Raw genomic sequence first — 22,731 nt, 5'->3', positions numbered from 1 at the left:
TTATTTGATGAAATCAAACATTTCCACTTGCCTCCAACAAAGTGCTTCGAAATGTCAAATTCACTTGATTTGCCGGATTTGGTTATAAGAGGTGTATTGGAGAAACTTGATATGAATTCGATGTAAGTTTTTGGAAATTTGGAAAATTTGAGGAAAATGTCTAACTTTGTTAGTTGAGTTGCGAAATATTGTGAAATTACAACTGAATTTCGAATTTTCACCAAATTTTCAAACTTGTCAAGCCCTGAGCCTTAGGCCCGGGTCATTGCGGCCAAAATTCAAAGTTCAATTTTTTTTGCGAAAAAGTCAAATTTTTGACGTTATTCATGCGCTAAAGTTGCCAAATGGCTTTCACTTTTCAGACTAACTCTACGAAAAGTGAACCACAGACTCCGCTCATTTATTGACACTGAAAAACCCGACTATCGCATACACAATATCATTGTGACCGTGAGAGAAGATTGTATCGAACTTTTGGTCGATAAAAAAGAACCATTGTCAATAGAATATCATGGGAAAGGACAGAACACACTGGTTGTTTGTAATGGCAAGGAGCTAACTATCAATGCGAATTCCGTGAAAACTTGCATCAAAGATTTGAAGATAATGGTGAAAAATCAGAAATCAATGTTCGAGGGATTAACGATTTCTTGCCCGTATGGAGAACGTTTTGATCAAGAAATGATGAATGAATTCCTAGGTGGATTCAAGAATATTCTGACGTCTCGAGAACAAAAATTTCGAAGCAGAACATTGAAAATGTTTGTGGAAAACCAAAATCAAGTTATGGAAGTTCTACCTTATCTTTGCCCAAATACACTGCAAGAAGTTCATTTAATAGACCCTCAATTATCAAGTATTCAATTTGAAATCGATGAGATCATTAAGTTGACTCATTGGAAAAAGTTGACTTATTTTGCAATTAGTGGATTCTATGTGAATGAATCTATCCGAAAATTCTCTCACCTTCTGGAGGCATACATTGAAATACAGTCGGCGACTGCAGAAGATGTTTTGTATCTGAAAGAGGTGAGTGTGTTAGTGTTTAGTTTGAAAAATAGTTGCTACATATTTCAGAAGTTGATCATGCTGCCGAACTTTAAAGAAATGCGTTTCAAATGCCATGAATTTGAGGGGAGACACCGTTTGAAAGAGTGTTTTGGCCCTTCAAACTTTGAAACTAGTGAAACTGTTAAATGGGAATTTGTTAAGCAAGAAGAAAATCAGCAGTTTTGTATTACAATTTATGAATATGAAACGTTTAGTTTGAATAATTTTTCTTGGTAGTTAATTGTTCGATTCATGTGTATTAATGATTCAAAGAAAATTCAAATTTTGTTTTATGATTCGCAATTAATAAATTTGAAAATAACTTCTACGTTTCCCTTCCTCTTTTCCTCTTTTTCTCTCCACCCTCTCCATTAGAGGCAGGGGGCAAACGCGCTCTTCTGCACTGCCTCGCTTTCTTTTCATTTGAGAGAACAACGTTCCCTTTCATCGCAACAACATCGTTTATTTCGGATTCGAGATGCCTACCTTACTTGATTTACCGGATTTGGCCATGAGACATTTGATGAAGAAACTAAATTTTGATTCAATGTGAGTTTTTTCTCGATTTTGGCTAATTTTTGGGGACGAAATAAGTGAATGTCACTTTTCATGACAAATATCATGTTTTTTTTTGCAATTTCTTGTTGAAATCAACAGAAAATCAAGAAAATTGCATAATTTTCACTAGTTAGAACAACGAAATTGTGTTCAATCACCGATTTTCTGTCGGAAATGGAAAAAAAAGCTGAACATTGAATTTTAGTTGGCTCCAAGCCAAGGAAAGATTCAGGCACTTTGTTAAAATTTTGTAGAAATTGGAAATTTGGATTGTGAAGCACACTGGTCCTTACGCACCCAAATGACCCAAGACATTCTTACTGTAGCTTTAAAGGCGCATAGCAAAAAAATTTTCCTACAGTATACAAAAAATACTAAATCAGCCGTTTTCTACCGAATTCAGTGAAGTTTAGGTGTTTTATAGCAATAAAATTTCGAAATTTCCCCTAAACTTATTTTCAATCTCCAAAAAATTTGTTTTTTCCACTGAAAACATTTTCAAAACATTTTTATCGCGTTATGCGCACAGTAGACTTCTGACGCGTTTCCTGTCGCGCTGACGCATTAAAAGTAGATTTTGGAGTGATAGGGTGCTGTGAAGCAGTAAAAATGGGATTTTGTTGCGTTTTTATCGATTAATTATCGTAGTAAAATTGAATAACAATGAGCTGTTAAAACATAGAACATCTATTCAATTACTTAATTTTGGTTTGAATTGAAAAAAAACTCGTTGAAAATTGAATTTTATTTTATTTTCGATCTAATTATTTTCACAGAAAACTGAAAAAATGTCATCGCAATTGTTGTCAGCCTGGCCGGGCCGGACTTTGCCAGCAAAATCAAGGCCCGACCCAACGGCCCGGATAATTGACGACAAAATGTTCAGAATATTTTTCGCGAAAAAATCAAATTTTTGACTATAATTCAGAATTAGAAGACAATTTGAAAAATCATCAAAAATGTTCTCCCTTTCGATGAAAATTCGAAAAAATGACAAAAAAAGTTGAATAAACTGGTTTTATCTTACAGATGTACTCTGCGAAAAGTGAATCATGGTCTCCGCACATTTATCGACGAGGAAAAACGTGACTTCAAATTTGATAAACTCCATCTTCTCTTGGAAAATGAAATGGCGGTTCTCACTCTCAGTGCTGGCTGGGAAAGTCTTGTAATAACATACTTCAAAGGCGATAAGAAAACATGCTTGGTGTCTAAAGGAGGGCGAGACAGACCTGCCAGAACAAGCTATTTGAAGGCATGCTGCATTGATTTAGAAATGCTTCTGAAGAATCAAAAATCGATTTTCAAGAGCGTAACAGTACTCTTCAGATGCACTGTGTTTGAAGATAGGATCGAAACGAAACGTGGTGAAAAATTATTGGAAAAAATCACCAAACAATTCCTTACGGATATCGCAAATGTTCTTCAATCGCGAGATGTCCCGATCAAAACACAACATTTAGATATGCATGTGATGAATCATGACCAATTGATGGCAGTTCTCCCCTATCTCTGTCCGGAGACACTAACCAATCTTAATTTAAAACGATCACAACAGAGGTCTCAAGATCTGGAGTTGGATGAAGTTCTGAAGACAAAACAGTTTAAAAGACTCACCGCCTTTAAAGTATCCGGATTCCGTACTACTGTATCTGTCGACAACTTTTCCAATCTCGTCTTTTCGGATATCAGTCTGGAAACGGTGAAGGTAGACGATTTGCTTTTTTTGAAAGAGGTGAGCAACTTTTAAGACTTTTCACTTTTCAGAAAGAAGCCATGCCATAATCGTTTATTATTTTCAGGAATTCCTAAAATCCAAAAACGTGAGAGATGTTTCGTTCTCGTACAAACAGCTCGATGACGTAAATCGCTTCAATGAACTGTTTGGGCTTCCGAATGTTGGAGGCCGACATGATGACAGGATATGGAAGTTTGATGTTCCCGGAGAAAATCAAAATAAAAAACTGAACATGGTTGTTGGGCGCCGTTTTTGGATCAGTTTCAGGATGATAACAGAGGAATAAACTCATCCGTGCCCCCTCTCGCATTAATTTCAGGTTGACTATTTTCCGGCATTAGTGATTTCTTGCTTATTTACCAGAAAATGTTACTCAAATGGTTACAGTATTTTTCTACCCAAAGTTTCCAACAATTTTGTCAATAAATTATTCATTTACTTTAATGTTTTCATAATACAAATGGTTTGATTCCCGTTTTGAATGTTTTTTGTCTTCAACCGTCTTTTTTACCTTTGTCACAGAAAGATTATTATTATTTCGTATTTCAGATGGCTAACTTACTCGATTTGCCGGATTTGGCCATGAGCAATGTATTGGGATACCTTGATCTCAACGCAATGTGAGCTTTTTGTTGAAATTTGATTGAATGCTTTTGGGGGAAGGAAAATGAACAACTTGGAGAGTGTGTTTGGTTGTCACTTCCTATACCACAAGCTCACTTTTTGTAGAAACTGTATATTAAAATTGAGGTTGAGGTTAATTGAGGAATTGAGCTTTTTGTACGATTCTCCCCTGAAACTCAAAAATGGCTAGTTAGTTATAGTCGCTAGCACATTGATACAGACTCCACCTGAAACTACCTCTTTTTACTCCTAGTCTTGCAGACTCACTCTCCGAAAGGTGAATCGAGCACTTCGTGAATTTGTCGACGAGGAAAAGCCGGATTTCAAAATCATGGGTCTCTTCATATCGTTGAAACCCGACAATGTCCACCTCGAACTGTACATCGACGAAAAAAATCCGATTCTAGTAGAATACTGTAGAGAAGGAGATACAACTTCGGTGTTTTGTAGACAAAGAAAAACTGTCAACCTCGACGTCATGAAGACTTGCGCCAATGATTTGGAGATAATTTTGAAGAATCAGAAGTCTATTTCCAAAGAGATCGGAGTGTTCTTCGATTTCCCAGAATCTCAAACGAGGTTGGATAACGACGAGTATGAAGCACAATTGAGGCAACGGACTGAGCCATTCTTGACGGACTTTGAAAAAATTCTTGGATCCCGGGACCACAAGATTCAAACCAGATTTTTGCGGATGAACGTCATTGATCAATTCCAAGTGATGGCGGTCCTTCCTTATCTTTACCCGGAGACGTTGCGTGTTATGCATTTGAATGCCTCGAATCATGTACCAGATCAAACATTGGAGATGAATGAGATTGTGAAATCGGAACAGTGGAAACGTATTCAGAGATTCATGTCGCATGGGTTTTTCATCTCTGAATCACTCAATCACTTTGCCCATCTCTCGAAATTATATATCTCTATTAAGACAGTGACAACAGATGAGCTGTTGATGGTGAAAGAGGCAAGCGTCTAATATTTTGTTGCGAACCCCTCCAGTACTAGACTAATTTCTTCTGCAGAAGTTCATGGCATCGTCGACTCAAAAATGTGTTCAAATCTTTTACAATGCGCTCGTGGATGAAGAGCGTCTTGTAGAAATATTTGGTCCTCTGAATGGAAATGAATGGACGAGAGGAAGAAAAGAATGGGAATTCGATGCGGCTGATAGACAAGGAAAAGTGATGATCAAACTTTGGGGATTTCAAAAAACTATTCACATCATACATAAACGTCCTGAATCTGATAATTTATAGTTGAGTTATTCCTGGTTTTTTTACTTCCCGATCTAATTTTTTCCATTTAAAAGATGTTTTTTTTATGTGGTGACCCTTAACATTATTTTTATCTTCTGTTGTTTGCAAGACGAAATTTTATCTTATCATCTGACATTAGCATGGTTATAGTATTTTTCTTGCCAAAGTTTCCAATATCTTTTGTCAATAAATTGTTTATTTACTTCAATATTTTCATAAAGTTGAAAATGGTTTAAGTCCTGTACTGAATGCTTGTTTTGTCTTCAACCCTCTTGTATACCGTTTTTTCTCGATTAAAAAAAGACATGTACTCGTTATGGAAACTAAACATTATTTCTCATTCCAGATGGCTAACTTACTCGATTTGCCGGATTTGGTCATGAGCAATGTATTGGGATACCTTGATCTCAACTCAGTGTGAGTTTGTTTCGTTGAAATTTACCATAGTGCTTTTGTAGTGAAAGGGAAACATTTTCGTAGGAGTTTTATATTAAAAACTAAGGTTCATTTTGTAGTTGATAGTTTTTTGAACTATTCTTCCTTGAAACTCAAAAAGTGGCTAGTTATAGTTTTATTCGCTTGCACATTGTTACAGACTCCACCTGAAACCCCCACATTATTTCTTATTTTTCAGTCTAACCCTCCGAAAAGTGAATCGAGGACTCCGTGAATTTGTCGACGAGGAAAAGCAAGATTTCAAAATCAAGACTCTCCACATCTGGTTGGAACCCGACAATGTCCACCTCGAACTGTTCATCGACGAAAAAAATCCGATTCAAGTAGAATACAATAGGACAGAAGGGGATACCACTTCGGTGTCGTATACACGAAGAACAACTGTCAACCTCGACGTCATGAAGGCGTGCACCAACGATTTGGAGATAATTTTGAAGAATCAGAAGTCTATTTTCAGAGAGATCGGAGTGTCAGTCCATCTCGAAGATTATGTGGACAGGTCAAAAAACGACGAGTATGAAGCAAAATTGAGGGAGCGAACGGAGCCATTCCTGGCGGACCTCAAAAGAATTCTCGGATCCCGGAACCACAAGATTCGAACCAGATTTTTGCGGATGGACGTCATTGACCAATTCCAAGTGATGGCGGTCCTTCCTTATCTTTGCCCGGAGACGTTACGTGAAATGACATTGAGAACCTCGAGTAGTGTAGAAGGCCAAACATTGGAAATGGATGAGATTGTGAAGTTGGAACAGTGGAAACGTCTCCGGAAGTTTCTGTCGGAGGGATTTATAATCACTGAGCCACTCCACCACTTTGCCCACTTCTCGACTTTGTTGCATACCTCTATGAAGACAGTGAATACTGATGAGTTGTGGATGTTAAAAGAGGTAAGCGACTAATATTTCGTTGCGAAGCTCTCCAGTACTAAGTTATGTCATTTTGCAGGAAGTAATGACATCGCCGACTCCTAAATATTTTAATTTCGACTACTGTGAGTTTGTCGATGAAGAGCGTCTTGTGGAAGTGTTTGGTCCTCAGATGAATGAAAATGAATGGATGGATGTGAAAAAAGAGTGGAAATTCATTGCGGCTGATGGACAAGAAAAAGTAAAGATCACTGTTTGGGATGGATTGGAAACTATTGAAATCAAACATGCATGCTCTGTGTCTTATTGATATTTGAGCTATTTTAGGTATTTTTGCTTCACGATCTATTCTTCCCATTTGAACAGGTTTTTTTTAAATCATGATATCATGCAGTTTTTATTTTCATCAATCACTTTTTGGCTGTTTATGATCCTTTTCCTTATTTACATCCTTTCTTTATTTGTGCGCTCTGTTTATATCCAGAATGACTTCCGAATACCCGCTACTCAATCTAAATAAAACCTGAAACCTTTTTTGCACTAGAAATAACTCCAAACTCCTCCACGTCTTCCATAATATTTGTCTCTTCCCACAGCCTCTTCCCAAAGAATTGTTGTTTTACCATCTTCCCATTCATACATTCATCCGTGTCCCCTCTCACACTAACAATCACGGTCTACCAATTGCCATATTGATTTTTGTCTCATTTACCAAAAAAGTGTTATACGAGTTATCACAGTATTTTCTTGCTAATGTTTTCAATAATTTTTGTCAATAAATTATTTATTCACTACAATATTTTCATAACTTTGCAAATGGTTTGCTTCCCATTTTGAATGTTTTTTCGTCTTCAACCCTCCTGTATACCGTTTTTTTCTCGTTCGAAAAAAAACCGTGAACTTTTTACAGAAACAACTATTATTTCTTATTCCAGATGGCTAACTTACTCGATTTGCCGGATTTGGTCATGAGCAATGTATTGGGATACCTTGATTTTAATGCAATGTGAGTATTTTTTTTTGAAATTTGAATGAATGCTTTTAGGGAGAAAAGAAAATAGAATTTGAGAGTGTGCTTGGATGTCACTTCTTGTACCACAATCTTAATTTTTGTGGGAATCTTATATTAAAAAATGAGGGATGTTTTGTAGTTGATAAGTTTTTTATCAGATTTCAAAATCAAGACTCTCTACATCTTGCTAAAACCCGACTATGTCCGCGTCTCATTCTACATTGACGAAAATGATCCGATTCGATTAGAATACTATGGAAAAGAAGGGGATACAACTTCGGTTTCTTGTTGGCGAAGAAGAACTGTCAACCTCGACGTCATGAAGGCGTGCACCAACGATTTGGAGATAATTTTGAAGAATCAGAAGTCTATTTCCAAAGAGATCGGAGTGTTCTTCAATTTCCCAGAGTATCAGAGAAAATCGGATAACGACAAGTATGACGCACGATTGAAACAGCGGACTGAGCCATTCCTGCAGGACTTCAAAAGAATTCTTGAATCACGGAACCACATGATTCAAACCAATTTGTTGCGGATGGACGTCATTAATCAATCCCAAGTGATGGCGGTTGTGAAGGGGGATCGCTCCAGAACCCCTTCTGAATGCTCAACCTTCACCTGATCCCTCGGGCTTACAGAGAGTGGAGTAGTGTTGATTATATGTGTATGGGTATATGGATTTATGTATGGAGATTATATAAGAGAATATGATAAGTGAGTAATAATAGGTAATGAATAATGGGAGTAATATATATAGGGCCTAAGGATCCTTGTGAGGCCCAGTCCTATTGAGATACAGTAGGAAAGGGACTCACCCCATGCTAGGTGACATGCATGGGCTAGGATCCAGCTAGACTAACTGAAGAGAGGCGACGCCCTTCTCTTGGTGAAAAGGGGCGGAGCCAGTCTTCTCCGACTCTTCCTCTTTGTGTTGAGACGCCTAGAGAAGAGAGGTTTAGAGAAAAGGAAGAAGGCAGACATAGTCTGAGTTCTACCCTTTCACATCCCCCCCGGTTTAAAATGTGGCCGTCCCGGACACTAAGAGGAGAAGACGTAATTTCTTAAAAATTATTTACCTTAGGCCTTAAAAGTTAGTTATTTGGGGAAGATATCTGAAAGTACAATAGTAGAAGGGTGCGGGTCCTGGGAGGGAAAAATAAACAGAGCATACAATACATGAATTAATAATATTAATAACGATATTGCTGCATCGGTGGGGTAGGGTGTGGGAAATATTGGGGCATGGTTGGATGAGGTATATATTGCATCGGGTGGGGAGGGGAAATAAACGATGGGTTTAGGCTAGGGTAAGGGATGGGACTAATTACCATTATCGGCGCATAGCCTGGCTGTGGAGTCCCTGCTCGTTGACTTTCGGCTCTCCAGCTTCCCGATTCCTGCTGCATTCCTCGGCCACCTCCTTGACGTTGTCCATTGTTGTTGCTGTTCCTCTTCCACTGCCTCCTGTCCTTCTTCTTCCCGTTCGCCTTCCAGCGGTTGACTTCGCGTTTCGGTAGTCGTCTGTTCCGGATTGGACTGTCTTGGCGCTTCGGACCCTTCCTCCTCGGGCTGAACTTCCGTTTTGACTTCTTCTGCTTTTCCTTCTCCGGGAACGATATCCTTGACCGGTCCATTCTGCAGAGAAAACAATTACGATTTTTCTTTCTAACAATTTCTCCTAGGTCTTCTTTCTCTCTTCTTTCTGGTATAATTGTTCAGTTCTCGAAGTCTTGTTAATCTCGACGATTGATTAGACTCTCTTTTCCGGTCTTTCAGACGCGTTTCGCTGACTCTCTACTCTCTACTCTCTACTCTCAAAAAAATTATGGAAGATCTTTCGAATTATTAATGTTGGATGTTTAGCATCTTTTCCACTTTCAACTGTCACTCGTATTTCTTATTTTTTTCCCTGAACTAACACTGGTCTTTTAACGCGTATTTTTAAATTACGGTTTATTAGGTACTTCGGTGTTTTTACCATAGGGAAAGTAAAATTCAAATCTAAGAGTATAGTTTAGAATATCAGAAGATTAATTTAAGTTTAAAAATTTCTCTGCATGACGAAAGTTTAGGTTTCCTCTCTCGAATTTTATCATAACTATTTAAATAGTTTCCCACTAAATTTCATGATCCACTCATGGAAGTAGCTGTTCAATATCCCTATAAGACTCTCGAACTTCCATAGTTTGAAACGGTTCGGTGAATTTGGCCTTAATTCATCCAATTTTCTTTCTTTTGTCTGGGATTTCTTGCTGCTGTTCATTTCAAAATTATTCATAGTGGGTTTCTGGTCGAGTTCTCTATATCTCTCATTGGTATTTTTCCATAATACCTCTGTTACTCTCTCATGGGTTTTAGTATTTTTGATCCTTTCTGATTTCCAAACCATTACAACAGGATCCGCCAATGGAGATGGTGGTGGGCATGTTACTCCTTGGGATTCGATTACCCTAATTTGTTTTCCTAATTCATCTCTTCTCTCAAGTGGAACTCTATAATTTCTAGACGCTGGCATTTTCGCATCTTTGACAAAATCTATCCGATGTCGTATCGTTTCATTGTAACATCCTAAAACGCCATCCGGACCTACGAATGCCTTCGGGTGTCTATCAATTATATCTCTAAGTCTACTTTTCTGCTCTTCGGTAAAGATTGAATCTTTAAGATCAATTTCGTTTGATGGTTCGTAGTCAGGCGGTGTCGGTTTTGGCATGATAGGGAGTTTAGCTGTCCAGTCTGCTTCTGGTGGCGTATAGCTGTCTTCCCAAATCTGTTCGTAGATCGTTGCCATGGCTAGAGCCTGCCCCGCAAATAATTTTATTGGGGTTGCGGATGGGTTAACTAATTGTAAAAACGTTTTCCCTTCCTGATCTGTTAAAACAACTGATCTGGCAATAGCGTAGATTTGCTCTGATTCCTTTTTGTTGTCCGAAATCATGAATTCAGTACCGAACTCCTTCCTATAGTTCACTAATTTGACTGGAATAATTGCCTCCGAAGTTTGATTAACCGTGCAATTATGACTAACCGCTACTTTAATCTCTTCCCTTTCAGGAGCTAATTCAACATTGCAGACTAGAGAAATTTCCGTTCCAATTTGAACTTCCTTCTTTAACATGTCGAATGACACTGGATGTCCTAATTTGTTCATGTTCCGAATGAAATCTACTCCTAGAAGAATTTCTGAAGGACAGTCCTCCTCATGGGATACCAAAAGAGTTTGGTCTACCTCAATTTCTCCTATCTTTATGCTCTGCGATGTTGTTCCTAGGAATCTGATAACTGAACCATTAGCCGCTCGGGCTTGTTGTTCTTTTCCTACATCCAAGTCTTCTGACCTAATCTGGGAAACAGGAAGATAGCTGATACCTGCTCCCGTATCCAGTAATGCATGAACTATTTTTCCATTCATCTCTATCTTTATCACTGGCAAGTGTCCTCTATTTCTACGATGAAGAACGGAGTAAACTCCTGGGATGGGGTATTCATCATTGATATCCGCTGATATGTAGACACGCTGACCCCCCTCGTAATCTACGTGGTTAATTCCTCTTAATTGTCTAGTTGCCATTTCGATTAATCGATTTGCAGTCGCAGATGTTGCTCTTCTAGACCAGCGGAATTTGCAATAAACATAGAGGATTATCACTAAGATGACTACAAATAACACTGGGCCAATGATTACCAGAATAAACATCCAAACATTGAAAATCACATGTTTGATTGCTGAAAACACCTTCTTTCCCGTGCTATTCCACAATTCGTCTAAGGTGTTTGCTACCGTATCCTTATGGATTTTGACTTTTGTGGTTATATAGTCTTTCGCCTTAACAATGTTCTCTTCCAACAGACGGAAAGTAATATTATTTTCCCTCCTACGATAGATTTTATTTAATTCTTCATTGGCCGCTGAAGATGTTCCTGGGCCAAGAAGATCATTTCCTATCACTGCCGGAGCTTGGAACAAAAATTGGCTGGCGGTCTTTTGGATTGGTCTATTGAGCGTTTGTACCCACATTTCGGTACCTTGCTCATTTTTCCAAGTTTCGCCTTCTACGTGAATCTTTCCAGTGATCATAGGACGCTTGCACTCTACTGAGCCTGAATCGGCTACTAAATCATCAGTACCCTCTAATAAGAACCAAATTTTCCCTTCGACCATCATTGGAACTAGGTCAAAACAGGTGTCATTACTCCTTCTATTCCAGTAAACTTCTTCTGGTTCAACAGGTCTACATTGTGAAATTAGTAAAGCCTGGCCGGCTTTCCTAGCAGCGATGTCAGTTCTTTTGAATAACTGTCTAATAGCCGCTGTCGGATCGATAATTAACAAAGTGAGAAACAGAATGGTTGATTCCTGTTGACTTGCGCAAGTTTGCATAAAAATATCTTTGGCTGGACTATGGAATGGATTACTATGAGGTTTCTCGAAATAAACGTTTCGGTTTTCTGGTGGTACTATGCCCTCATAATAGGGAATTGGTTTCTCAATTGCCGTGATGGTAGGTGGAATGACAACTGTTCTTCTAGTGGTGGTGGGTGCTTGAGTCGTGGTGGTAGTAGGTGTGGCTTTTGTCGTTGCCGCTGGTGGTACCGTCCTTGGTTTCATCGTTGTTGTCGTCGTTGTCGTCGTTGTCGTGGTCGTTGTAGTTGTGGTGGTTGATGTGGGTGGAGGTGGTGGTTGGTATGGAGCCTCGACGTATGGTTCGATGTATTCCATACTCTGTACCTTGTTTTCGTCAAACCGTGGTTCTTGATAACCCGCAGGAAGACTTCCTGGTTTTCGTTCACTTTTCCCAAGATCCAAATCCAGAAGTGAATCGAATACATCTACCAACTCCTCCCCCATCGCGATCAGCAGTTCTGCATCCTTCTCCGTTCTTTCCCCAAATAGCTTTTGAATTCTCGTGAATTCTCGATGCCAATATTGACGAATCCGAATGCATTTTAATACTATCAATTGTGAACCTAGTGAGTTTCTACGTTCTTGATCGTATTTCTTTGCTCTATCCCTGAGTAACTCATTTGTTACCCCGAACGCTTTGATATCAGCTAGAATAGCCGGATTCGTAATGGGATCCGTGTCGAACTGGGGTATCTTTTCTAGGGCATCTACTTTAAAATACTTGTAGATTAACGGAGTCGCGAACTTTTCTCCGATGTTAATGGAGATGGTTGTGTTGTTTGGACCTTCCAATTTGAGGTAGGCTACCCGTTTCTGTCGGTGGTGATCTTGCTTCATCCTGACATAGTCTGGTATCCAGAGATCCGAGGGTAATTCTGGGAAAGATAACATCTTCCCGTCATCCGTAAAATATACATTACCCGCTAAACAACCTTTTGACTCTGACTGCGTAAATCGCATATCCTGAGAGATAGTGGAGAACATCTTAAGTTCGGGAATTGCTATATGTTTATCAGTAATAAACGCATCAACTGAGATCATTTTCTGGTATTTGCAGGCTCTGTATGGGGAACTCTCCGTCCATACTATGGTGGATTCAGCCGTTTTGCAATTTCCAGACGAGTACGAGCATTTTGAGGTATCTCCTAACGTTGAAATGGTAGCATCGCCGTCAAATGATGCAACCTCTCCGACAACTATTGTGAATTCGTCGTGCTCGACCTCTTTTCCTCCAAACCATGCCGTATAATTTTCGGCATTTTCACCAAGACTAGCTGAGCGGTATACTCCTTTCGGACCTTCCGTCATGTCCTTACCAGCGTACTGTTTAGATCTAACTGCTTCACGACATTCTTGAGTTCGAACCTGTTGGAACGTATTCGAACCTCGATCAGTCATTTTAGCGGTGGAATAGATTCTAAAGATTGAAAAAGTGGACACTTTAAACCCTTGTCTATAGCAGGCGTGCGCAATTTGTCGCATTGGGTCCGTGCGGAGTTCAAATAAGTCCGCCCGGGTGGAAACAATGGACGTACGCGGGGATTCGCAAGGAAGAATAGAGGGTGGAACGAACGTGTTTCCTCCCTGTTGGAATCCACATATTTGTGGTTTGCCTGCCCATGCTGGTACAGCTAACATCATGGCTATTGTCAAATAAGCGAGAAGACGCTGGACTGCGCTTCTCTCTCCTCGAGGACTACGATATGATTCTTCTCGAGGCTCTTTTTGACAATTATGTTGTCTCTGCGGCCAATCCCACTCTTCTTCCCGTGATGGAGGTGGTGATGGAGAATAAGAGGAACGGGAGTCTAGTTCATCTGGTCTATCTTCCCTAGTACGCATCAGTTGCGTCATAGCTGCAATTAGCTCCTCTTCCTTTTCATCCTCGTCTAGGTCATGAAGCCTTTGGAATCTTTCCGCTCTGCGGATAACTTCCTCTAACGTTTTTGGTGTATTTTCCATCCTAAGGAGCTTCCTGCGGATGTGGCTGGCTGCGTGATGCATAAAATGATTCACGAGCAACCCATCCCGCACAGTCTCCGGTATGCCTTCGTAGGCATACTCACCTAACGTTTTCAGCTTTTGCGCGTATTCCGCAATTGACAGCTGACCTTGTTTAAGAGTCGTTATCTCTTGCTGGACGAGTTCGCGGTCTCCTGGGACTTCAAAAGCAGCGATAAGATTCTCAACTAGTTTATCCCAGGTGTTAGTTTGGTTTTGACTTAGCTGGATGAATCTACTCTTTGCTAGCCCCTCGAGAAAGAATGGCATGATCTTAGCGCCCGCCTCCTGTTTGATGTTAAGGCTATGCAAGGCACCTCGATATTCGACTAGCCATCTGCGCAGGGTCGATGTATTGCCTTCGCTAAATTTCGGGATGTGACCTGATACCGCTCTGAGCGCTTTCTGAGTGTCCGTTTCTGCCGATATGGCTTGATTCGTCCACTTCAGATCCTCCGCTAACTCTTTCTTAGCCATTTCTGGTTCCGATTCTTTAGGTTCTTCCTTAATCACTATCTCGGAGTTTTGAGAACTCTGTGGTACCACTCCTGTTGATTGACTACTTGTAACCGGTTGGTTCTCAAAAAAAATTTAGGTTTAAGGCTCTTTGAAAGTTGATTACTCTTAAGGAAGTAACTTCTACACAGGATTTGTAGGAGATAACGGAGAAAAAAAATCAATGGCCCGGGAAGTGTCTACTAGCGGGTTGGATGAAGATCTTATGATTGACGAGCCGCTAGAGATGTTTCTACTGTCGATGCCGATGTAGTTACGCTCGTTAGCAGTGGTTGGTTACTACTTCTTGAACGGAGGGAACTATTTTGGCGCGATAGATGGTCTTATGCAGAGTGGATAGAGCGAGAAAGACAAATAAGTTTAACAACTTTTGAATGAAACGTATGATTATGAAGATGAATTTGCGTGTGATGAGCGAGAGACTTAATGTTTTTCCGACGTTGATAGACCAACTAGGTGATGAAGATGAGTGAGAGAGAGAGAAACGTTGAGAGAGAGAGAGAGATTGAGAGAGTTGAGCAAGGTGCTCACAAGATTTGAGAGATTTTGATTTGATATTGATTTGATATTGATTTGATTTGATTGATTTGATTTGGATTGATTTGATTTGGATTGAGAAGTTTTCCTAAACTAATTCTAATTGTGACTAGCCCCAATAACCAATGGAAAAGAAACTAACTTCAACTTCTGTTGGACGATTCTCTTGGGTCGGTGAGATGGCTGGGCAGTTGTTGAGCGTTGAGCTGTATGAGCTGTGTGAGCTGGGTGCACGTGGGCGTTGATGGCAAGTCAGTGCCAAAAGCTTTAAATTCCAAGTTTTCTGGAAATTTATGGATTTGGGTGGTAAGGGTTTGATAAAGGAGAGGGATAAATGACCTTTCCCATAGACTGGTCACCCTTTTCTACTCCTTCCCTTCTACCGTAGTCCGTGGGCGTGGCTTACTCTCCTATGGTAAATTTGAAAGTTTTGCCCCCCAGTGTCTCATTGCTCCTCAATTTCATAGCGGCTGTCTGCCTTAATGCCAGATGTCGACGGCTGTCGCGTATACAATTGTGTACAATTTTCGTATAGCGCCTGACAACTATAAATAAATTATAATCTACGCCTCTCCGACCCGCCTGTTATTTCTTTCCGCTTCCCCCCTTTTCCCGTCATCTGCTATTCACAGTTGTTGCACACTCCGGGGAATTACACTCGAATTCCTCCTAATTTCGTTTAGCATCCTTTCGACGTCCTACTGTAGGTTTTGTTCGTGACGATGTATTATTTATGCCCCACGGGCTGCACTTTTGATCTTTCTACCGTAGTCCTTCTTCTTCTTCTAGTCAGCAACATGTCTCCGGATTCGCAACACTATTTCGTGCGTATGTAACCTAGTAGTTTCTGACTCTCACAGAATCTACTCCTATCTAGAATCTATAATCAAACTGTTTTTTATCATTAATATAGCTTTGTAGCTGTCGCGCTTGTGGCGAAAAAGTAAGGGCAGATGAATTCTGCTAATCATATAGTCTGCCTAGGATTCATGGATTTCCTTTCTTGGTCAGACCCTTCAAAGAACATGGAGAAATTAACTATTTTATTTTATTCTTCAATTCTAAACATCCATGTTACTTTAGTGAGCCTGACGGCCGTGACAGGTTATCACTACATGGTATGCGGGCCCTTCTATCACTCTAGCGAAATGCTTTTCCTGCGAGTCTGAGTCAAGCCAGGCGGTAATTTCCTTCCAGGTCATACAAATTAATGTTTCCGTCATCCCTGTCTAGAGGTCTCCGGGTGCTATCAAGGAGAGTATTATGGTACTTCGGTGAGCAATAGCTTTATATAAAAATTGTCGATAACTTCGACGACGGAAATGCATCTCTAACCTTCCCATAACAATTTACTTTATTTCCTTTTATATAGCATGATAGCACTGTTCTTTGGTCTAACAATTCTAAGATTCTAGATTTCTATGACCCATTTTGTCACGGTCTGGATTGGTTAAGGATATATTGACCTCACTTTCAGCCTGAGATATATGTCATTTTTCCATTCTTAATGACTACACTCAGTAGATTACAGTAACTCCGAGACTTGGTTAGTTCATTTCGTTTTATGGAGCATAACCGGCAACGTCTGATTCTTATCTTCTTACTATATCTAGACGTGTCTCGTGGTGTGAATTTAACGTTAAAGATTGCTATGTTCACTCGTCTCTGAACCGATTGAATTAAGCCCTCTTACAATCCACACCTGTACTATAATGTTATGGTCTCAATGTTGTTCTCTGACTGGACTTTTCTTTGGTAGATTTGGAATTTCGGGTGGGACGTTGGGTTTGTTTCAGTCACTAGTTAGGAACTTCTCAATCTTGATAAAATATTTATTTTATCTACTTCCTAATACTCTTAAATTACCTAATGACCAGTTAACTATGTTAGTATAAGAAACGAGATTTTATGACAGATTTTTGATAGAGAGATTTAATAGAGAGATTTAATAGAGAGATTTTAAAGAGAGATTTAAAAGAATGTACTTCAATATACTTCTTTCCCAATATAGTATGATTTTCCAATAAATACACACATAGTAACTATATTTCCTGATCTTAAACTGGAGCTACAGAAAATACTCCTAAGCCACTGTTTCAGGATTAAAAGGGAGTTGTGACGATTGATATCGTCCTTATCTAATTCGCATACCTGTGCCTCACCATAGCTGATGGACCTTTCTCGGAATATGTTTCGAACCATACTCCTAGAAAGTCGATGAGACCTACTTGAACATCGATTTGAACTCTGATAGCGACACGAGTTTCCGGTTGGTGTAGTAAAATATTAGTTCACAGTAGAAATAGTATGAATATTAGTATCTCTTTCAAATAGGAAGAGTAAAGAAAAGATTGGTGGGACCTCCATGTGAAGGGGGATCGCTCCAGAACCCCTTCTGAATGCTCAACCTTCACCTGATCCCTCGGGCTTACAGAGAGTGGAGTAGTGTTGATTATATGTGTATGGGTATATGGATTTATGTATGGAGATTATATAAGAGAATATGATAAGTGAGTAATAATAGGTAATGAATAATGGGAGTAATATATATAGGGCCTAAGGATCCTTGTGAGGCCCAGTCCTATTGAGATACAGTAGGAAAGGGACTCACCCCATGCTAGGTGACATGCATGGGCTAGGATCCAGCTAGACTAACTGAAGAGAGGCGACGCCCTTCTCTTGGTGAAAAGGGGCGGAGCCAGTCTTCTCCGACTCTTCCTCTTTGTGTTGAGACGCCTAGAGAAGAGAGGTTTAGAGAAAAGGAAGAAGGCAGACATAGTCTGAGTTCTACCCTTTCACACGGTCCTCCCTTATCTTTGCCGGAGACTTTACGTGATATGATTTTGAGATTCATGAGAAACGTATCAGATCAAACGTCGGTGATGGATGAGATTGTGAAGTTGGAACAGTGGAAACAGATCCGGAAATTCATGTCGGCGGGATTTTTTGTCACTGAATCACTCAACCACTTTGCTCACCTCTCGAGTTTGGTTACTCTCATGGAGACAGTGAAAACAGATGAGCTATTGTCTTTGAAAGAGGTAAGTTGGTCATTTTCTTTTGCGGAAAAGCCATCAATACATTTTTTGCAGAGGTTTGTGGCATCATCGACTCGTCTTTATTTTGATTTCAAATATAACAAGTTCGTGGACGGACAGCGTCTTGTGGAAGTATTTGGTCCTTTGATGAATGGAAAAAGAGAGTGGGAATTCGATGCGGCTGATGGACTAGGAAAAGTGAAGATCAGTGTTTGGGTGCCGAATAAATCTATTAAAATCGAACATGTACGTTCGGGGTCTAGTAGTTGATAGTTGAGTTATCCAATGTCTTTTTACTTTCCGATCTAATTTTTCCTATTTAAACGATGTTTTTATGTGATACTATGCAGTTATTACTTTCATCCATAAATGTTTTGGTTATTTATTATCCTTAACATTACTTCAATCTTCATTTATTTGCAAGACGAGAGTTCGTCTTATCATCTGACATTAGTATGGTTACAGTATTTTTCTTCTCAACGTTTTCAATAATTTTTGTCAATAAATCGTTTATTTACTTCAGTACCAGAATGTTTTCATAACTTTGCAAATGGTTTGACTTCCATTTTGAATTATTTAAAAAAAACCGTGTACTCTTGCCGGAAAGTTATTATTTCTCATTTCAGATGATTAACTTACTCGATTTGCCGGATTTGGCCATGAGCAATGTATTGGGATACCTTGATCTCAACGCAATGTAAGTTATTTTTTTTTAATTGTGACTGAATGCTTCTGGTGAGAAAAGGAAATATAATTTTGCCTGAGAGTGTGTTTGGATGCCACTTCTTGCACCATAACCTCAATTCTTGAAGGAATTACATATTAAAGAAAAAGGCTTCTTTTGTAGTTGATAAGATTTTTGTACGAGACTTCCCTGAAAGGTAACTTTTCACAGTAGTGTCTTTCCAAAAAATTTTCAACTACAAAAGTGAAGCTTAAAGTTTGAACTACAATTTTTGCAGACTCCACCTGAAACCATCACCACTTTTATCTATTATTTTTTCAGCCTCACCCTCCGAAAAGTGAATCGAGGACTTCGTGCATTTGTCGACGAGGAAAAGCCAGATTTCAAAATCAAGATTCTCTCCATCTGGTTGGAACCCGACAATGTTAGCCTCAGATTCTTTATCGACGAAAAAAATCCGATCCGAATAGAATATTGGAAAAAAGGGGATACAACTTCGGTGTCTTGGAGACGAACACAAATTGTCAACCTCGACATCATGAAGGCGTGCGCCAATGATTTGGAGATCATTTTAAAGAATCAGAAATCTATTTCCAAGGAAATCGGAGTGTCGTTCAATATCCCAGAGTTTCAGCGGAGAGCGGATGCCAACGAGTACAAAGCACTATTGATTCAGCGGACTGAACCATTCCTGGCGGACCTCAAAAGAATTCTCGGATCCCGGAACCACAAGATTCAAACCAGATTGTTGCGGATGGACGTCATCGATCAATTCCAAATGATGGCGGTCCTCCCTTATCTTTGCCCGGAGACGTTACGTGTTATGAGTTTAAGATCCTCGGGTCATGTACCAGGTCACACATTGAAGATGGATGAGATTGTGAAGTTGGAACAGTGGAAACGCATTCAGAAATTCATGTCGCAGGGGTTTTACATCACTGAATCACTCAACCACTTTGCCCACCTCTCGAGTTTGGGCCATGCCCTTATGAAGACTGTGAAAACAGATGAGCTACTGTTGTTAAAAGAGGTAAGCGTGTAATATTTTGTTGCGAAACCCTCCAGTACTCGATTAATTTATTTTGCAGATAGTAATTGCATCGTCCACTCCAAAATATTTTCATTTCAATTACTGTGAATTCGTGGATGAAGAGCGTCTTGTGGAAGTTTTTGGTCCTCCGATGAATGGGGAAAAAGAGTGGCAGTTTGATGCTGCTGATGGACGAGGAAAAGTGAAGTTCAATGTTTGGCATAATGGAGGGGTATGTAAATCTATTAGAATCGAACATCAACGTTCAGGGTCTGATAGTTGAGTTGTCCCTGATCTTTTTATTTCCCGATCTAAATTTTTCCCATTTAAACGATATTTTTTATGTGATACTATGCAGTTTTTACTTTCACCCATAAATGTTTTGTTTATTATCCTTAACGTTATTTGAATCTTATGTTATTTGCAATACGAGAGTTTATCTCATCATCTGACATTAGTATGGTTACATTAATTTTCTTCTCAACGTTTTCAATAATTTTTGTCGATAAATGATTTATTTACTTCAATGTTTTCATAACGCAAACGGTTTGATTCCATTTTGAATGCTTTTCTTTGGCTTTAAATCTCTTGTATACCGTTTTTTCCTCGTTTAAAAAAAGCCGAGTACTCCTTACGAAAACTGTTATTATTCTTCGTTCCAGATGGCTAACTTACTCGATTTGCCGGATTTGGTCATGAGCTATTTATTAGGATACCTTGATTTCAACGCACTGTGAGTTTTTTTTTGAAATTTGACTGAATGCTTTTGGTGAGAAAAGGAAATATAATTTTGCTTGAGAGTGTGTTTGGATGTCACTTCTTGCACCACAATCTTAATTTTTGTGGGAATCTTATATAAAAAACTGAGGGATGTTTTGTAGTTGATAAGTTTTTTATCACCTCTTTTATCTCTTATTCTTTCAGCCTCACCCTCCGGAAAGTGAATCGAGCACTTCGTGAATTTGTCGACGAGAAAAAGCCAGATTTCAAAATCAAAACACTCTACATCTTATTGAGACCCAACAAGGTCCGCGTCTCATTCTACTTCGACGAAAATGATCCGATTCGAGTAGAATACTATGGGAAAGTAGGGGATCCAACTTCGGTGTCTTGTAGACGAAGAAAAATTGTCAACATCGACGTCATGAAGGCGTGCACCAACGATTTGGAGATAATTTTGAAGAATCAAAAGTCTATTTCCAAAGAAATAGGAGTGTTCTTCTATCTCCAACATTATAAGAAAAAGTCGTGGAACGACGAGTATGACGCACGATTGAAGCAGCGGACAGAGCCATTCCTGGCGGACTTCAAAAGAATTCTCGGATCACGGAACCACAAGATTCAAACCAAATTGTTACGGATGGACGTCATTGATCAATGTCAAGTGATGGCTGTCTTCCCTTGTCTTTGTCCAAAGACATTACGCGATATGACTTTGAGAGTCCTGAGAAAAGTACCAGGTCAAACATTGGAGATGGATCAGATTGTAAAATTGGAACAGTGGAAACGTATTCAGAGATTCTTGTCGGAGGGATTTAGAATCACTGAACCACTCCATTACTTTGCCCACCTTTCGAGTTTGAACACGTACATGGAGACAGTGAGCACAGATGAGCTGTTCATGTTGAAAGAGGTAAGTGACTATATCTTTTGCGGAACTGTCGATTTATTTTTGCAGAGGTTTGTTGCATCATCAACTCCTCTTTGTTTTAATTTAAAATTCGAATGGTTCCTGAACGGAGAGCGGCTCGAGGAAGTGTTTGGTCGTCTGCTGACCAGAGAAGTGGCATGGGAATTCGATGCGGCTGATGGACAAGGAAAAGTGAAAATTATTGCTTCGGGATGTGAATCTATTAGAATCGAACATGTACGTTCTGTGTTATGATTGATACATATTTGAGTTTTCCCAAATCTCATTACTTCCCGATATAATTTTTCCATGCAAACGAGGCTTTTATGTGATACCAGTCGGTTGACGCAGCCTACGGCTGCTCAACCTCCTTCTCTACACCACCCTTCCCCGTTTTACAGCGCCTACGGCGCTTGATAGGAATTCACTCAATGATTTTATCTATTCCGATGGAATATGTTTTAGAATGAGTTGTTTTTCTTTTTACAAATCTGAACTTTCCTATGTTTTCCTTATTTAAAAATAATCTTGCCAAAGAACTGGAGCATAATAACTCATGTTTTTCCTTATACTCTTTCTTTTTTCCCTACTGATCGGCGGCGATGCCCCTCCTCTTCAAGGTAAATAAGTATGGCAAATTAAGACGATGTTCTAACAGATCCTCATCCCAGAATTTATTACTTTTTTGAAGGCAATCGAGCTGCGACAAAGTTCCTTATTCGAAAATAACTATCACTACGTGAGTAGCATTCTTTTATTCATTATACGCATGGTAGGATTAGAGTATTATTTTTAAGTTTTTTACTGATCGGCGGCGATGCCGCCTCCCTCCCTAAAATCTTACACACGGAAATATTTTAGTCCGGTTTGATCCAAAAAGTCCTTTTTCCTTCTTTTTTTGATTGTTCGGCGGCGATGCAGCCTCTCTTCTCTGACTTCAGAACTACATAGTTTATACATTTCTCGGTTTGAAAGTTAAACACCACCGTTACACAGTCTTTTTTTCATTTCGATTGTTCACTCAGAAACCGTTTCACAAAACTGAAGATTAGAAATCTGGAGACTTCCATGTCACATCTACAAAAAATTCACTTAAATTTTTATTAGAAAGTTTTTTACTGATCGGCGGCGATGCCGCCTCCCTCTCCCAAAAAGCAGTATGGCAGACTTAGACCATGCTTTAACAAACCCGCATCCTAGAATTAATTTCTTTTTTAGTGTTTAACCGAGCTACGACGAAGTTCCTTATTCATAAATCACCATCTCTTCCTGAGTAGTGTTCTTCCATTTATTTAGTTTCCTAGGCTTCGCTAACAAAAAAAA

The 22,731-nt window shown here is 39.4% G+C and overlaps 5 protein-coding genes across 5 annotated transcripts; all 5 read left to right on the top strand.

The window, feature by feature from the left end:
• Nucleotides 1–51: 51 nt before the first annotated feature.
• Nucleotides 52–1,103, top strand: GCK72_020801 (uncharacterized protein; the record flags this gene model as incomplete). The annotated part of the gene is made up of 3 exons (XM_053733802.1): nt 52–122; nt 363–1,033; nt 1,078–1,103. 3 exons carry the CDS (start codon nt 52–54, stop codon nt 1,101–1,103), a joined length of 768 nt encoding a protein of 255 aa, XP_053582715.1.
• A 425-nt stretch (nt 1,104–1,528) lies between these two features.
• GCK72_020800 (uncharacterized protein) lies at nt 1,529–4,949 on the top strand (the record flags this gene model as incomplete). The annotated part of the gene is made up of 4 exons (XM_053733801.1): nt 1,529–1,599; nt 2,638–3,343; nt 3,896–3,966; nt 4,232–4,949. 4 exons carry the CDS (start codon nt 1,529–1,531, stop codon nt 4,947–4,949), a joined length of 1,566 nt encoding a protein of 521 aa, XP_053582714.1.
• A 52-nt stretch (nt 4,950–5,001) lies between these two features.
• Nucleotides 5,002–6,864, top strand: GCK72_020799 (uncharacterized protein; the record flags this gene model as incomplete). Its single annotated transcript, XM_053733800.1, has 4 exons — nt 5,002–5,154; nt 5,576–5,646; nt 5,864–6,575; nt 6,634–6,864. 4 exons carry the CDS (start codon nt 5,002–5,004, stop codon nt 6,862–6,864), a joined length of 1,167 nt encoding a protein of 388 aa, XP_053582713.1.
• A 625-nt stretch (nt 6,865–7,489) lies between these two features.
• On the top strand, nt 7,490–8,188 carry GCK72_020798 (uncharacterized protein; the record flags this gene model as incomplete). The annotated part of the gene is made up of 2 exons (XM_053733799.1): nt 7,490–7,531; nt 7,739–8,188. The coding sequence occupies 2 exons, from the start codon at nt 7,490–7,492 to the stop codon at nt 8,186–8,188; spliced, it is 492 nt and encodes a 163-aa protein (XP_053582712.1).
• Nucleotides 8,189–17,877: 9,689 nt separating this feature from the next.
• On the top strand, nt 17,878–21,663 carry GCK72_020797 (uncharacterized protein; the record flags this gene model as incomplete). Its single annotated transcript, XM_053733798.1, has 8 exons — nt 17,878–18,066; nt 18,118–18,309; nt 18,690–18,760; nt 19,070–19,778; nt 19,837–20,010; nt 20,441–20,511; nt 20,703–21,411; nt 21,457–21,663. 8 exons carry the CDS (start codon nt 17,878–17,880, stop codon nt 21,661–21,663), a joined length of 2,322 nt encoding a protein of 773 aa, XP_053582711.1.
• Between the last annotated feature and the right edge of the window lie 1,068 nt (nt 21,664–22,731).

This window comes from Caenorhabditis remanei, chromosome V (genome assembly GCF_010183535.1).
Source record: "Caenorhabditis remanei strain PX506 chromosome V, whole genome shotgun sequence".
Classification (NCBI taxonomy): Eukaryota; Metazoa; Nematoda; class Chromadorea; order Rhabditida; family Rhabditidae; genus Caenorhabditis; species Caenorhabditis remanei.
Note: the sequence above shows the minus strand (reverse complement) of the source record. Positions and strands in the feature narration are given on the sequence as shown.